The sequence below is a fragment of the Alligator mississippiensis genome, chromosome 2 (assembly GCF_030867095.1).
Source record: "Alligator mississippiensis isolate rAllMis1 chromosome 2, rAllMis1, whole genome shotgun sequence".
Classification (NCBI taxonomy): Eukaryota; Metazoa; Chordata; order Crocodylia; family Alligatoridae; genus Alligator; species Alligator mississippiensis.
In genome coordinates, this window is record NC_081825.1 from 173,145,079 (window position 1) to 173,162,154 (window position 17,076).

Sequence of the window (17,076 nt, forward strand, 5' to 3'; positions counted from 1 at the left end):
CACTTATATTCTGCATCCAGTGTCTTTATCATGCCTATCCTAAACATGGGTATCCCTCATGTTGAAGTCCTGGTGGCTATAGCTTGTGCTGCCTACAGAGGCTAGTATGAGGAGGAGTCCTGTGTACAGTCAAAGATCTTCCAAAGCCTAAAAAAGCCTATTGTACTGGCATAGTTAAGGCACACCAGTTTCTATAACTAACAGCACAAGAGACAGATGGATCCAGCATCCCATCCAGCCTCCTTTGCTTCCTCAGCCTGAATGGACATGATCCCATTTACAGCAGGGGGGGCTGAGGGAAGCTTTTGATAGCCAGGCTTTGAATTCATGCCTTCTGGAGACATAGAAGGTGACCCTAGTTGACCTGCCACCATGCTCCTTTCTCCCACTCATCAGCATATTCAGCCTCTTGTAATTCAATGTGTAATAGGCAGCTTCAAACCATGTAACACAAAATCCAATTCCACTTTCTGTGGTGAAGTTCAACACAAGACAAACCCGCTCTCCTCCAAAAAATCAATGGTAATTCAAAAATCATGAGGTTTATTTTTTAATGTAATTTAGAGAAAGTTGGGGCTGTTTTCTGAGTTCTTGAACTTCTCTGTTCAGGAAAGATAACAGCAGGTGCTTTTTTTGCCCCTTCCAAAGTCCAAAGATTGGGAGTGTAACAGGGACTCAGGCACGAGCCCTGTTACTAAGGCAGGATTGGGCACGACTGACCCGATGTTGCACCCTGCCAGGTGGAGGGAATTACACACCTGGGGCAGGACCGGGTGATTAGCTCACCACGGCTGGTATATATTCAGTGGTAGAACAGATACCTTTTGCTTTCTGGCACAAGAAGAGCGTGAGGGATGGCTGAGGCCACAGATGGTGGAGAAAACCAAGACCCTGCCTGCCGACCTGGAAAGACGCTGAGACTGCGGGATTCAAGACTTGGCAACGCCAGTCTAGAGGCAGGCTACGTACTTTACGATTCCAGTGGCTCTAGTGAGTTGTGGTGAGAAGCGGGGCTTTGCAGAGCAGGTGGCCGGGGGACCCCTGAGTAGAGAGAGAGAGAGAGAGAGGCATCCCGGGACGACGGGCAGGCAGGAAGATCCCATGCTAGCCCTGACCCTGACCCTAGAACTGCAACGCCACTGACAGCAGCAGCGTGAGAAGCAGAGGAGCAGTCAAGACTACTCCCAGCAAGAGGCAGACACGAGAGAAGTGAGGAACACGCCTTGCTAACAAGATAATTAGTGCTTAGAACGTTGAGCACTACAATGTAACCTGGAAGTATAAGGTGCCAAGTTATCAGTTCGGCAGCTCTGATGTGGCTAACTAATGAAATAATTAGCGAGGTTACTGCTACCATGCAACTTCACTTTGGAAAATAAACCTGCACTATAAGCATGTACTATCTGGGTGGCGTTTATTGATCACTAGTATTAAAAAACAACTAATACCTCCTTCATTTCCTTTCAATCCAAGTCGTGGCAGGCAAGTACTGAAGGGAGGCGGAGCTAGGAACCCGCACCCGCTCACAGGGAGATCAGCTGATAGGGCAATTGGTGAAAGGATGAAAGTAAGGACTGTCCCAGGGGAGCTGGGGTTGTAGGAGGGCCCCAGGCCAAAGGAAAGCCTCGCTTACCTTCCGCAGAGCCCAAAGAGCAGGAGGAGACGTGCGCGGCAAAACCACCATCACGGCTGGTCAGCCGCGCTTATATTCAGCTGAGGCCAGGCAGCGTGGGCGGGAGACACTGCCTGGCGGAAATAAAAAGCTGTCCCGAGGATATGGCAGGGCGGCAGACAAGCGGAGGCTCGGGGAGGGAGCCCTCACCCAGAGGGGCTCAGCTGCTGCGTCAGGCAGCGTGGAAAGTCGGGGGTGGAGTCAGGAGAGGCTCCGACAGCGGAGCCAACAGAGTCGGCAGCAACGCCGACAGCAGAGCTGGCAGTGAGGCCAACAACAGAGCCGGCAGAGACACTGGCAACAGAAGCGGCAGTAAAGCCGGGAGCGATGCCAGCGGAGGAGCAGGCGGCGACGCCTGCAGCCGGGCTCACAGAGAAGCCAGGAGAGAGGCTGGCAGTGACACCGGCAGAGGCTCCAGCAGCAGCACCTGCAGCAGAACCGGCAGTGGTGCCAGCGGAGGAGCTGGTTACAGACGCAGGGAAAGCAGCGTCGGGCAAACCGGCACTGGGATCAAAGAATGAGACTGCAGTAAAGCCTTGGAGAGGAGGCAACAGGGCGTGGCTAGCGGGGACCCCATCGGGTGTCACCGGAGGGCAGCTGAAGACCCCAAGGAGGGACGGAACAAGTGGCGGACAGGGCCCACTACAGCCCTAGGATAAAAGGCTGGGACTCAATACCCAAGTAGGGTGAGCCACCAGGGCTGAGTAGCTGGGCACAGGGGGATCCTCGGGGCCCATAGGCCTGGGTACCCTTCGTGGCCTCCTGGCCCAGTAACCTTAGTGCTTCAGCTGTCACGGTAGTGGGAAGTGCACGTTAAGTCACAGGGATAGGGCGTTAGGAATTCAGATTGGTGGAGCCAGGTTGGAGGACTTCGAAGCCCGTGCATCAAGACACGGCCTGAAGACACTGGCACATAGCTGGCAGGCTGCGGGAAGGGGTCAGGTAGAGCCAAGAACGCCTAAGGAGCCCGAAGACCGGCAACCCAAGGTGGCGAGTGGCCAGGGTGTAGGGGAGGTCGGAGCCCTGTGAGTGCCTGCCGGGAAGCGCGACGACCCTGGAAGCTGCCTCAAAGGGGAACCCCTCCACTGAGTTAACATTCAAAGTCGTGGCAGGCGAGTCAAGGGGATCCCCTGATGTCAGCTGGGGTGGTCTTTGGGGTCCACCCACAAGCCCAGGACAGGCGCGATCAATAGTACGGGCTAAGGCCGCACGAGAGCACCTAATCGAGCAGAGGTGAGCACAAACACCATGTGCTGAGATAAGTAATTAACCTACCTAATCTTAGCAACAGATAGCTTCAGAAATAGTAGAGAAAGCTAAATGTTTACAATGAGAGATTCCAATGTTCCTGTTTTTAACCCAAAAGGCTGCTCATGCACCTTCCATCTGCTTCCCATGGGAAAGGTGAGACCTGCTACAGAATGTCCCTCCTTCAGCCTCGCCATCCTCCTGTCACCCAGCAGAGTGTACCTACTTCTCAGAAAACCTTGCTAAATCATCCCTGGTGTACGTTCTTCATTGTACAGCACTGTGTGGATCTCAGTGATCCCACTGGAAGGTGAGGGGGGCTGGGAAATCCCAAAGTCCTTTGAGCCTGGAAGAGGCTCTGGCCCTGGTCCATGCCCATTTTACAGCTCTGAAGAGGAATTAGAGACCTACCACTGGAACATCATGTTAAACCTGGGGGTTTTATTAGAAGAGAAGCCATTATAGACAAAGGAATGTCAGGGGATAGCAGCAGCAGGCATTTGGCAGTGTAGAGTTCTGGGGAGACTGAAGAGCAAACCTGATGAATGAGCTCTGGAGGAAGCAGCAGCTGCATCTTGCAAAGACCTGATGGACACGAGCACATCTGGAAAGGGTTTATGTGGGAGTGAGGAAAGGCAAGGTCAGGATACAGCACAGGGAATGCTTTCCTAATAAGAATAAACATCTTATTTCTGTAATCCAAGAGCCTCACATACCCAAACCATAAGAGCGCCAGAGAAGACAGAGCTGGAAGGGGACATGAGTCACTGGATATCAATCAACTCAGTTGTCTTGGGAGGACACCACTGTTTCACCTGGAGAAATTGGGGGTTCCCAGCCCATGAGGAGGATGTAGGTTCTAAGACTGCTGCCATGAGGAGGATGAAGAGTCTCTCCAGAGATGCCCCCATTGCCCGAACTAACTCTGCCTGAGGCCTTTCCCAATCACCACAACTCTGTCTCTATGGAGCCTACTCTGGAGCCAAAATCTGCCCACTTCCTGAGTGGCAAGGAGCAGATCTAGGACCCAAGCCAACACTGGCATACCAGCTTACAGGGGGAGTTTTCTCTCAGCCCCCGCAATCAAAACATGAGGCTTGGTCAATACTACAGTGTTTCAGGAGGGATAAGAGTGGGTAAATCTCTCTCTGCACTCAGCCTAGGGATGAAGCCGCTTGCCCAAACATAGGCAGCAGTCAGTGAAGAGGGTGTAAGTGTCCCCGAAGCCCATCCACACTGCTGGCTGAGTTATGGCTGAGTTACAGCCTCCTGCATGTGGAGGCACTGGTGCCGAGCAAGGTGGGAGGGGCGGGTGAAGTTCTTCCCACACTGAAAGCACTGATGGGGCTTCTCCCCTGCATGGCTGCGCCGGTGCCGGGCCAGGTGGGAGGAGTGGCTGAAGCTCCTCCCACATTCAGCACAGCAGAATGGCTTTTCCCCCGTGTGCATGCGCTGGTGTTTTGCCAGGCTTGAAGGGCAAGCGAAGCTCTTCCCACACTCTGTGCAGCTGTGGGGACGCTCCCCAGAGTGGACACGCTGGTGCCTGGCCAGGTTGGAGGGGCAGCTGAAGCCCTTTCCACAATCCGCACAACTGTGGGGATAGTCCCTGGAATGGATGCGCCGGTGCTGGGCCAGGTTGGAGAAGCAGTTGAAGCTCTTCCTACACTCTGAGCACTGGTGTGGCTTCTCGCCTGAGTGGATGTGCTGGTGCTGCAACAGGTGGGAGGAGCGGGCGAAGCTCTTTCCACACTGGAAGCACCGATGGGGCTTCTCCCCTGAGTGAATAAGGTGGTGCCGGGCAAGGGTTGAGGAGTGGCTGAAGTTCTTCCCACACTCAGCACAGTGGTACGGCCTCTCCCCTGTATGCATGCGTTGGTGTCTGGCCAGGTGTGAACGGCAAGTGAAGCTGTTCCCACACTCAGTACAGCTGTGGGGACGCTCCCCGGAATGGATGCGCTGGTGCTGGGCCAAGTGGGAGCGCTGGATGAAGCTCTTCCCACACTCAGCACAGCGGTACGGCCTCTCCTCCATGTGCACGCGCTGATGCCGGGACAGGTCCCGTTGGAAAACAAAGCTTTTCCCACACTGGGTGCAGCAGTGGGGGCGCTCTCCAGAGTGGATCTTGCGGTGAGCAGCCAGAGTCGAGAGATGGGTGAAACTCTTTCCACATTCAGAGCATTCCCGCAACTCTTTGTTATGCATGATCTTGTGCAAGGCCAGGTGCAATGGGCAGTCAAAGGTTTTCCTGCATTTGGGGCAGGAGTGGACTGTCTCACTGTGCTTAGTGGTGAGCTCCTGCTGCCCTTTGCGGCTCTCCCCACCAGCTTGGTTTGGATTCAGTCCCTCTTGCTGTTGAAACTTCCCCTTGTGGATTGCTATGTCTCTCAGCTTCTCAAATTCTTCTCTACAGCCCCGGCTTTTTCCCGGCTCTGTTTCAGCTCCAATCTCACACCCAGCTGGAGCTGATACCTCATTTGCTGCCTTGTTTTCCCACTGCTTATGGAGCCCGTGCTGACTCTTGTGCAATTGACCTTCCTCAGGTCTCAGAGAATCTTTCTCCCTTGATATCCCTGGGGATGTCCTCAGTAGCTCTAATTTTTCAGGCCTTTCCTCAGGAGGCAGCTCCTTCACTCTGCTCAGCACCCTGGCATCTGCTGTGTGGAGAAGGAAAAACAAAATTATACTGTCTTGCTGGAACATGGCAAACTGTTATTCACGGTGCTGGGATGGGTCTCAGAACAGGACAGGGCCTTGGCATTTGTGTTTCTTTAATAAAATGAGGTCTATCTCCTGGGATGCCAAGTCCTTGGTGCAAGAGAAAGAGAGACAGGTAAGTGTACTGTGCTAATAATCCCTTATTCAGTGGACTTCACAGACAGTTTCTTAAAGCTTGTTGCATCCAAGCCCCATCATCTCAGACACCCTACAAGGGAAACACATGTGGGATTTGAGTTAGGACAGTAAATGAATGGCTTCATGCTTGAGCTGAAGATGAGACAAGAAGCATATGCTTAAAGGAAAAATGAGGCACTCTAAGGGCTTATCTACCTACCCCACAACACTGGTAGGTCCTTACGGAGTTGATGTTGAGCACTCCCACATCCACCTGACTTGGCTGACATGCTCCAGAGGCTGAAGTTCATTAGTTAGGCTGCTCAGAACTTGTCTCCAGTGCTTGTTCTTGATCTCTTGCAGTCCTGAGAGAAGCATCTGGGGACAAGTCCAAAGCAGTTTCATGGGTGGGTTTCTGGAACTGGTCAGCAGGCATTGGTTTATGTGGAGCATTCAGCACTGCTTTCTTCAGGACCATATGCTTCTGTGGTATAGACAAATCCTAAGGGGCTGCTGGGCTTGGTAGGAAAGTCAGAATGTTTTATCCCTCCAAGAAATGTTCTGGGAGGGGAGGATTTGCAACTGATAAGCCAGGCCTGAAATGAACTCTGTGGCTCTCTTCTGGAGGATGCAGAGCTCTGGTTCCTACCTGCCTGCAGGGAAAGATCTGTTGCAGGGAATGAGTCCACAGAGTTATTTTCTAATCATTAGTCCTAGCTATCCTTCCAGGTCATGGAAACTGCATCAGGGCAAAGGCCTTGGGATTAAGTTGCATATGGGCTATGTGTTGGGGCCCAGGGATTGTGACACTGGGGGCTCCAGAGATGGAACAGAAAGGGATATTCTAGTGTAAACCATGAAGTGTTCACAATTCCCTCACCTGCACAAATGAAAACTGTGAATCCTGTCCACCCCATGAAGCCATATAATACAGCCTGAGAAATTGATTAAACCACTTTCTGAATTCCACTTCAAACCAATCATGAGGAACCAATAGCAGTGGGTAGAAGAGCACCAGTCTTCTATTTTTCAACACTAAGGGCTCCCCAGAGCTTCTGCCAACCATGCCAACTTCCATAGGGGATTACAGATACCTTCATACAGGCTGTGATAGAGTTATAGGCACCTAGGGTTGGGGAATAAATTCTTACATTGCTGAGTGAAGATGGAAATTAGAGACCATTGCATCCCAGGGAGACCAGATCTATGCCTAAAATTCAAAACTGCAGACTAGCATTGGCCTCAACAGCCCTAATGAGGGGAAGAATGGAACAACTGCTTGTCTCCAAATGACTGAACTGTAGGAAGTAGAAACAACACCTGCTTGTACGCATTATGGAATAACCCATTTGAGGTCAACATCTTGGGGTAGCAACACAGGGCAGATCTGCAGTTTCCAGGTCCCCTATAATTCTGGGTATTGAGCATTTCTGAGAGGGGTGTGGGCTGCAGGGGACTGACACAAGTCACCTGGGCACAGGCCCTTAGACCCTGAGCTTTCTCCATGGTTTTCATCACCTTAGACCCAGAGCTCCACCTCCCCTCACCGTGGCAGATCAAGTCAGGTGTTGGGCCTTGATTTCCTGTTTGGGGCAGTGGTTAAAGAGTGTTTATGACTGGGTACTAGATGAAGAGTAACCAACTGGAAAATGAATCCAATGAACTCAAGACTTCAACTAAAGTATTGAAGGAAAAGGGAAGGTAGACATTTAGAATGAAAGAGAAGGCACTGCAGGGAAAAACCTTCAATAGATGATGGACCTTGTCACCCAGTTAGTGGAGGGATGGTCATTGAAATATAGAGTACCAACCATGCAGAGGTATATAAGGGGTATAAGAAAAATAGAAGCACCAGGGAAGGCGGGGGCAGAGATTCAATGATCTGTGATATACTGGAAAGAAGCAAGAGAAAGCTTTTACATATTTTCAAGGTGTAAAAATGAACAGTAACATTGAAGGCAGACAAGGTTCCTTGGGTGAATTTGATATCTTTTATTAGACCAACCCAAATTTGGGTTGGTCTAATAAAAGATATCAAATTCACCCAAGGAACCCTGTCTGCCTATGTCCTTAGACCAACACGGCTACAACCTAAACCCCAGTAACATTGAATACGGTTACAGATGGATAAAATCTCTCTTATTAAGGTAATTCTAGGCAAAGAAATGGAAATGAACTTATTTGTGGTGAAGGTTTAAAGCGAGGACTTATGGATGTGAAAAGAGTTAATGATGGGTGACAACTCATTTTTATGGAAGAGAATGTAATTCATCATCCACAGTGCATAGGAAAGATTTTTTAATAACTGTAAATGCAACTAATAGCAACATTTCCATCCAGAGGAAGGATGGTCACAGGAATGGATACAAATGTGCAAGTTTGTAAACACTGTAATGGTATGACACAGTCAATGGGAGTTATGGATAGGGACCAAAAAAAGAAGAGACACATTTTACAGCATGCAAAAGCTTATCCTGTGACATTGATCTAGGCAGTTTCTCAGAACAAGGACAATCCTAGAATCACATCCAAAAGAGATGGTCAATAAAGACAAATTGACTGTACAGTGACCAGAAACAGATAGAACCAAAATGAAAGTTTGACACCTTGTAAGAGCAGAGAGACCCAATGCAGTGTACTACTTGATGACTTTGGGCTATTCCCAACAATATAAAGAAACCTCTCTATTCCAGCCTCCCACTCAACAGTTCCTAGTTTGAAGGCCTGTCTTCAAGAAACTGCTTCTCAGCTTTGCTGAGGCTCCCTGCACCTACTGGGTGGGGAAGCGAGCCCACAGGCAAGCCCCAGTTCTGCTGGCACAGAGAAAGCTCTGCTATTTCTCCCAGGCTGGCATGTGCCTAATGTATCCTCAAGCCTCAGTGCATGAGAGAGAGAAGTCCCACAGCTCCTGCTAATAGACTTCTCTGGTCATAAAATTTGAGAAGAGCCTTGAGGACTCTGACCTGCTCAGAATGGCATGTACAGCGCCATGTCAAAATCTGTAAGGACACTGCATTTTATGGGGATCCTGGTGCTAAGCTAGGACCCATCATTTAAGGTTAAAGGGAAGGGAAAGACCAGGGCCATCTGCTCCAGGGTATAACAAGGTGTTCCAAAGGATGACAGGAGAAAAGGAAAAGCCTATCTGCTGAAGTAGAGAGTCCCATTAAAAAGCATGGCCAGATGAATGTTTTCCACTGACAGACAGTGCCTCTTGCTGCTGGAAAGAACACAATGCTGCTCCTTACCTTCTCCTGAAGAAGGGCTTTGTCTAGGGAACCAGCCTGAGGAGCTTTCATCTGCTGATGAATCCCAGGTCTCCTCTGTGTCAGGGGAATCTGCAGCAGGACAGAGACCTGGAGCTAACTGCACATGGAGACTCAAAAGTTGTTTGGCAAACCCATTTCCCCAACAACTGCACTAGCCCATTTTTGGGCAGACAGGGGTCAGAGCAGGCATGAGAGAAAGATGACTGAATTTGATTGTTGATTTCAAACATTATAGCAGTATAAGGGCCAATCCAAGATGTTTCTACTGGGTCTGCAAACATGCAGTGAGAAAGGTCAGGGACCTCTCAAACTAGGGGCTGCCAAGTACCAGAAATAGGAGCCCTGTCCTACCCCAGAAATGCAGTTATAGAGATCAAGGACCTGTCACACCTGAGATGGGTAGGGATAGAGCATATCTCATCCCAAATGCTGAACAGGCACTCTGGTGTGAAGACCCAGGCCCTTGCATACTTACCTAACTCCTGGTGGGATGGTGACTCTTCTTCAGAGACATAAGGTGACTCATCCTGGGGCCTTGGGGTTTCACCTTGTCTTGCCTCCTCCTGGGGCACACATATAGGATGGGACTGCAGCTGCTCAAACCAGGAGTCATGCGGTTTTCGCATTGCTCCAGTTGAAGCCATCTTGTCCAAGGCCATTTCCTTGACCTCCATGTGTACTGTGACCTGGGGACAAGAAAACAAGTCACTAGGGAGCCAGGAACTGGGAGAGATGGGAATGGGAAGGAACATACCCCAGACACATGGAGATGGGACCAACACTATCAACAGTGATCAGGCTGAAATGCTCTCACCTGGAACTTCTCATCCTCTGGCTGCCCCAGCTGAAACCCCTCAGCCAGTGTCACTGCTTCAGCACAGGTCTCCACACCACGCCCCCACTCCCAGCTCTGCATCTCCTGGGGCAGGATGGCCAGGAACTGCTCCAGCACCAGCAGCTCCAGGATCTGCTCCTTGCTGCGGCGCTGGGGCTCCAGCCATTGCTGGCAGAGGTCCTGCAGGTGGCAACAAACCTCCCATGGTCCCTTGGCCTCTTGATAACGAAAGCCCCTGAAGCGCTGGCGCCACTTCTCCATGGCAGGGAGGTCATCCCTCAGTACCAACTCTGGCAGCTGTGGGGTACCCGGAGCTGGCACAGCTTCAGCAGGGGGCCACAGGACCTGTGGCACCTCCTGCCACTGGACCTCCCAGCGGTGGGCTGGCTCCTCCTGTGGCTCCTTTTTTACTTGCTCTGTCATCACCCATCTTGGGGACACCCCACCAGTCCTGGCCTGGATAACAGAAAGATCTTTCCCTGCTCCCTCAGGCCCCACCCCAGATCCAGGACCTGCTGGGTCCTGCTCCTCCATCTTCACTGAGGTCTGAACCAATGCTGGGAACAGGAGACTCAGGGCTGGTGCTGGTCCCATCTCAGCAGCCATTTTCTCTGATGGGGTGGCTTCAGTCCAGCTTGGGCTTGCACCCTCACGTATTCACTGCTCACAGATGGCCTGTTGGCAGCATCCTGTCCACTGGGCCACCTGCATGAAAGGATACAACATGGATTTTATCACCGATCAGGGATCCAGGACCATCAGCCACCATCCCATCTCCGCACTCTTCATGCTCACCCACGTAGAGAAGCCACATGGTTGTCACAGCATACTCTCAGATAGGGAACAGGGAGTAGGCTGGCTCCTGAAACAACCTCCATTACTATATCCTCACAGCATAAACCAGGGAGCAACCCTGGTACAGGCCCCAGGCTTCTAACACTGCACAGGCGCGGAGGATCCTGTACATACCAGAGCGTCTTGCATCTCCATGCATTGCTCCCCTTATACCCTTGCATAGCCCCCACAGCCCACTGTCAGGTCCTACAGGCAGTCACATGGCTACAAGCCCCATGTGGTCACCCCCAGTCCTCCAGTCCACCATCCCCACAACCCCTTACCCACTGGTCTGGCATATGGCCCCACATACAACTTTCCCACAACAGCAGAGCTCCCCTCCCCTATACAGTCCATAACTCACTCCCTCAGAGTCCCACAGTCTGCCATTTCCACAGCAACCTGCATATATTCCCCAACCTAGCTAGCCTCGTATCGCTCAAAAGCGCATCTTCCCCACAGCTCCCACACTGCAACCCCACAGCCCAGGCCCTAACAGCCCACCATATCATCACACATCCCACCTAGCCCATGGTCCACCTCCTCTCCCCGCTGCATCAGCCCACAGCCCCCTCCTCTGGCAGACAGCTGCTCCCCCTGCACTCAGCTCCAGCCCAATTGGAGGCAGTTCTTGCAGGGACTGCTTGAGAGACATAGTTAGCTGTGTTAGTCTGAAATCAAGCAGAAGGCAGGGTAGATTTGTACTTTATAGACTAACCAAAGTGAATACATATATATAGCACAAGCTTTTGTGGGCTGATGATTGTGCTATATACTCTATTTTGGTTAGTTCAGCAGGGATTGTTTGACCTAAAACCAGGTTAAGAAAACTGCTGCTGCACATTACCTGTGTGAAAATCCATAGGGAGTGGTGATGCCAGCAGCAGCACAGGATGTGCACCTACAAGCAGCCTGGCATCACTGAGGTCAGGCTGGCCTTGGTGACCCAGGCTTGTTGTACATGACACCAGGGGACACCCTGCCAGCCCCTGTACCACCCAATACAGAGAGAGCCCCCTGCACCCCTCCACCCTACAGAGACATGTTCCTCTCTGACCCCCACCCATGCCTCATTCCCATCCATAGTCCTGTCCCTCTCTTCAGACAGCTGTCTCCCCACAGCCCTCCCCAGCCCCATTTGCTCCACCCCAGCCCCTCCATGAACCTGCAAGATGCTCTTGCAAGACCTGTGGTGGCTCCAGTCTCAGCTTCATGGGGCCTACCCATACTGGGCCCACTGGGCAGGGCTCAGGTTGGGTCAGGAGAGGAGGTGCTTGTCATTCAGCAGGGGCAGAGACCATGCTGCACTCAGACCACAGGACTGCTAAGCTCAAGCAAAGGCCCCCTGCCCAGCCTTGCATTTTCCTCAGTGTGCCATGGCCTCCTCACACTCTGCCTTAGCCCTGCTTGGCACTTGGGCAGGGGGAATATCTGCTCCTAAAGCTCCCCCCCAGCTTGTGCCTTCCCTGCCATCTCTAGGCTGCCCACATGACCAACAGGGCTCCCCTCTGCAGTAGCACCTGGCCTACCCTGAAGCTTCCCTTCCTTTGTGCCCAGCTAACTGCTCCAACCAGGGTGAACCACCCTGGCACTGCCCCCTGGCATACACATGCACATTGTAGACCTCTCTGTTGAGTTGGATGCCTTTTAGCTTGCACTGCAGTAGCTTTAGTAGGCTTTTAGCTGTGCAAACTGAAAGCAATGCAGAAGTGCTAATCCTATTGTGCTGGAATTTGGATTCAGGAGGAGCAGCAAAAAACTTTCATCCCCTTTCCTCTGCCCACGCTAATAAAAGCACAATGCAATTCATTGCAAGATCCTCTCCAATGAGTGTGTTTTTTCCTCCACCATATGTACAATTTTTCCAGGATGTAACTTTATTATGTCTTATACACAGCTTCTAAATATTTCCATGGGCTAAACTTTTAATATTTGAAACTGAAACAATGTGGTGGCTTTCTAAAACATTCATATTTCCCTCTCCGGAGCTGGAAGTTCTTAAGGACCTAAAATCCCAGGGGATTCACTGCCCCAACCAGGCACATAAGGCTCTCTTCTCCTGATTACCCTACCTGAGACACAGCAGACTCAGTCATCCCTGCCATCTGAGGCAGACAGTTGGATATTAAGACAGGGGAGGGGAGCAGAATACCAGGGCATGCTGAGGGAATGCAGACTCCTGTTGGTCTGTGCCCATGAAATCCCCTGATGTGTTAAAAGTCCCGTTGGTCTGTGCTGCCTGGTCTCCTTGGAAAACCAACTTGCAAACAGGAGAAAGGGGATTGTGGCATCCACACTCCAGGCGCAGGAACACACACTTTTTTGTTTTTGGAAAATGTTTCGTATTCCAGGGCAAATCAGGCAAATCAGTTCCAAAACCTCTCGATTGAGCAACACTCAATCATTCAAACACCATATGTGATGGTGCAATTGGCAAGCATCCTCCATGCTAGACATGTCAGCTTGGGGCTTCAGATATTCCCAAACCCATTTGCAGGCGTCCTACATGCAGGCCCAAGCCCAAAGGCTTGGGGCTTGGATGCCCGAGTCTCACTCCCCCTTAACCAAAGGCCACAGAGGAACAAGCTGGGGGGGGGGGGGGGGCGGTCCCCCATTTTCATCAAGTAGGTATGTAGCCACTGCAAGCTGGCCAGCGGGAAGCCAATTACAAGGCTCCTAGGGTGTCCTGCCTGCAGCGCATTGGGCAGGGGCGCACCCTCCACTACACAATGCCACTTACATCTATCTCCGCTCGGCGACGCACTTGATCTTTGCCCACACGAACGCTAAAGCCAGTCTTTGGGATCACCAAGTGTACAGGTTTCCTCGGAGCGAGGGCATACTTCAGTCCGAATCATAGGAAATGTGGGTTGCACAGGACCTCGGGGGGTCACATCATGCTGTCCAGCTGCCTGCTCATAGCAGGACCGGCCCAGCATCAGCTCTGGGGCGGATCCCAGGCAGACAGTGGTGCAGAGGGGCTGGGGAGGATGTAGCCGCTTTGTGGCTTGCACCCCTGGGTCCCCGAGCACCCTGCCCGCTGCCCCGCAGTGCCCGGGCCGGGGGCGGCCCCTGCCGCTCTCACCCCGCGGCGCTGGCGGGGATGCTGGGCTTCGCGACCCATCCCACCCCCACCGCTCCTCTCCCAGCCCTGCAGCCGCCCCGCCCGCACTCACCGCCGCCTTGCCCGGGCAGGCGCAGGCCGCCAGGCCGGAGCGGGGCGGGCGCGTCCCCTTCCGGAGCAGCGCGGGGCCCGGCGGCACCACGTGGTCGGGGCGGGGGCACGGCTGGGGCTGCCGGCTCAGGGGCCTCCCGTGCCCGGGCAGCGCGGGGGGGGCCCCACAGGGCTGAGCCCGAAGCAAGCGGGGTGTGGGCGGGCACCCCCCGGCCCGGGGTGGGGGATGCCCGGAGGGGTCAGGGAGGAGGTGCCGCCTCCTCGGGGCAGGCAGGCCTGGGCGTCGGGAAGGGGCTGCCTGTGGGTGGTGAGGTGCGGGGAGGCAGGGGCACAGCTCTGGTAAACTGTGGGCTCGGATTATGGGCGACTGGTGCTGCCTTAGTCGGGGGGGGCGGTCCTCCCGCAGCCGATCACTGAGAGGGAAGTGGCTGTGCCCGCCTTTGGGAGCAGTACGGCACTCCACTCCCCGGCCAGCACTAGCAGGGCAGGCATTGGCGCTCCCGCCTGCCACCCCTGTCTGTCACCTAAGTGGCGAGCGTGGCCGGTCAGAGGGTGCACCCCCATGCAACCCCTGTGTGTCGCCACTGGCTCAGATTGTGGGGCCATAAGCAGGACTGTGGGGAAGGTGGGATTAGGGGCCGCGTGGAATTGGGGGGGGGCAGGGTGCTCAGGGCATATATGCAGGTATGTGGATGGCAGTCCATATGCAGGGGGCTGGCTGTGTACGAGGTTCGGAGAAGATAGGCTGAAGGATCAGGCGGGGTCACGTGGGGTTTTGAGAGCCACGTGAGATACTGGTTAGACCTGGCAGCAGACTTGTGGGGGTTGGGCAGGGGGGGTCTGCAGGCCAGGGGAGAGTGTGGGAGGTCTTGGTGGGGCAGGGGGCTGGAGGACCATATGGGGCTGGTGGCTTGGTGGACCCCAGGGATGGTGTGAGGGCAGGTTCCTGGGGTCTTCAGTGCGAGTGGACCCATGGAAGGGTGTTCTGGGATCTGGCCCACTTTGTGAGTCCAGGGTCAGGCAGGACAACCACATGGCTCTGCGATTGGAATGAGGTTGGGGTGGGTGTAGGTGTGGAGCTGGAATAGCAGGCTTCTTACCACAGACAGCCCAGGAAATGGGACATTGCCAGTAGTCTCTCTGCATAAGCAGTGGGAGAGTGAGAGTATAGGACCTAAGCTGCAGTGAGGACCCCTGCCTTGGCAGAGAAATGGCTGCCGAGCTGGGACCAGCACCACCTGTGGGTATCGTGTTGCAAGCACCCATGCAGCCCCTAGTGCATACTGATGAGCAGGACACAGCAGGTCCTAAGCCTGAGGCAGGAGCTAGTAAGTCAGGGAAAGTCCCTTGGGTTGTCCAGGCCAGGACTGGCAGAAGGTTCCTCAGAAGCCAGCACCAGAAAAGATCAAGCGGGAGCCACAGGATGAGTTAGTCCAGTACTGGGAGGTACAGTGGCAGGAGGGGCTGCAGCCCCAGTGTCCCCCTACTGAAGTCAGATGACCCAGGGTTGTTGTACATGACACCAGGGGACACCCTCCCCAGCCTAGAGACATGGCACAAGCACAAGCACTTTTGTGGCATCCACTACCAGGGAACCAAGGGGCTGTGGGAGGTTTGCGTCTGCCTGCAGGAACTGTGCCTGGAGCCCCAGAACTGCAGGAAAGAGCAGAGCCAGAAGCTGCTGCTGCTGCTGGGGCAGTACCTGGCCATCCTGCCCCAGGGGATGAAAGCTGGGTGCGAGGAAGTTGTGTGGAGATGTGTGCCAAGGCAGTGGCCCTGGCCAAAGAGTTTCACCCTCCCCACAGCCCACCACTATGAACCCACAGCCTCTCCCCCCACTCCGCTGGCAGGCAGCCAGAGGATGAGAAGCTCCAGGGTAGAGCATTTCACCATGATCATCTTTGATGCTGCCAGCTCTATCTCCACATATCTGGGGAAAGTTCCCTCCCACCTCCATCTCTGCCAGTTTCCAGCTTCCCAGTGATGTGTTTGTCTTGTGCCTAAATTGCAGTGTGCAGGAAGTTCAAGGAGATGCCCTTGAATAAGATGATGCCCATTGAGGAAACCTTGAATCCTGGCTGCAGACCTGTCCTGCAAAGACCCCCGAGTGAGTTTCCTTATATCTCCAAAGAGGAATCCTTGCCTCACTGGGAGTTAGGTAATGTACCTGATACAGGGCAGGGGCCTGGGTACTAAGTGGCGCTGATCTTAGTGCCTACATGGCTTTTCAGCACCTGGAGTGAGGGGGTTGGTTAAATCTCACTGCTCATTTGTGGAGTGATGAGGTGGTCTCCCTCATGTGATGAGGTCTCAATCAATCTCTGTCACTGGGCATCTATGATGTGATGGCAGCAGCCATGGGAAAGATCCTTTTGTCTTGGCTAGGCATTGATTTTTACTATAGTAGCACTACAAAGGTCAATTCCCACTCATCCTTCTTTCATGCCTGCCATTAGCCCTCTGCACCCAAGAATAGACTGGTGCAGGTGTCAGGGAAATTGATTTTCTTAGCAACTTTTGGTTGGTTCTGGTACAGTTAACTCCAGACCTCTGTCCTGCTGCAGATTCCCCTAATGCAGAGGAGACATGGGACTCCTCAGGCTCATTCCCTAGGCCTAGACTCAGAAACAGGTAAGGAGTGGCGATTCTGCTCTTTCTAGCAGCAGGAGGCACTGCCCATCAGTGGAAAACTCTTCTCTGTGATGTTTTGTTGGGAGTTAATGCTCTAAAAGACTGTTTCCTCCTATTCTCCTGGCATTCCCCCCACCTTGAAGGTGATGGTTATGGTCTTTCCCCTTCCTCTCCCCTGAAATATGGTTCTTGATGCAGCATCAGGGTCTACCATGTTGTCTCCTTCAATCTGGGCACGTTCTGACATAGTGCTGGGCTCTCTACTCTGGGCAGGCACAATGTCATTGGGGCTCATCCCCAGCTTCATGGCCAGGAAGGTCTATTAGCAAAAGCTGTGGGACTTTTGACACTTCCTTCTCCCTCCTCTCCCACATGCCGAGGTTTGTGGCACCTGTAGACACACAACAGCATAGGAGAATAGCAGTGCCTTTCCCATGGATTCTCTTCTTCCAGTGGGTACAGGGACCCTGAGCCAAGCTGATGAGCAGCCTCCTGAAGAAGGGACAGCAAACATGAAGCTGCTGAAGGTGTCCCCACAAGGATCAGGGGAGAGGGTCTGAGACTTGAGCTAGGCCAACTG

At 53.1% G+C, this 17,076-nt stretch overlaps 1 protein-coding gene across 3 annotated transcripts; it reads right to left on the reverse strand.

Annotated features, from left to right (window-relative positions):
• Positions 1-526: 526 nt before the first annotated feature.
• Positions 527-14,188, reverse strand: LOC102563599 (zinc finger protein 397). 3 transcript variants are annotated; one of them, XM_014597170.3, is made up of 5 exons: positions 13,867-14,188; positions 9,836-10,561; positions 9,497-9,707; positions 9,001-9,090; positions 527-5,574 (listed from the first exon to the last, which is right to left on the reverse strand). In XM_014597170.3, exons 2-5 carry the CDS (start codon positions 10,460-10,462, stop codon positions 4,169-4,171), a joined length of 2,334 nt encoding a protein of 777 aa, XP_014452656.1. In that variant the 5' UTR covers positions 10,463-10,561; positions 13,867-14,188; the 3' UTR covers positions 527-4,168. The 3 variants fall into 3 exon arrangements, with proteins under 3 accessions (XP_014452656.1, XP_014452657.1, XP_019341335.1); XM_014597171.3 differs by lacking the exon at positions 13,867-14,188 and adding an exon at positions 13,431-13,806; XM_019485790.2 differs by lacking the exons at positions 9,001-9,090; positions 13,867-14,188 and adding an exon at positions 13,431-13,808.
• Between the last annotated feature and the right edge of the window lie 2,888 nt (positions 14,189-17,076).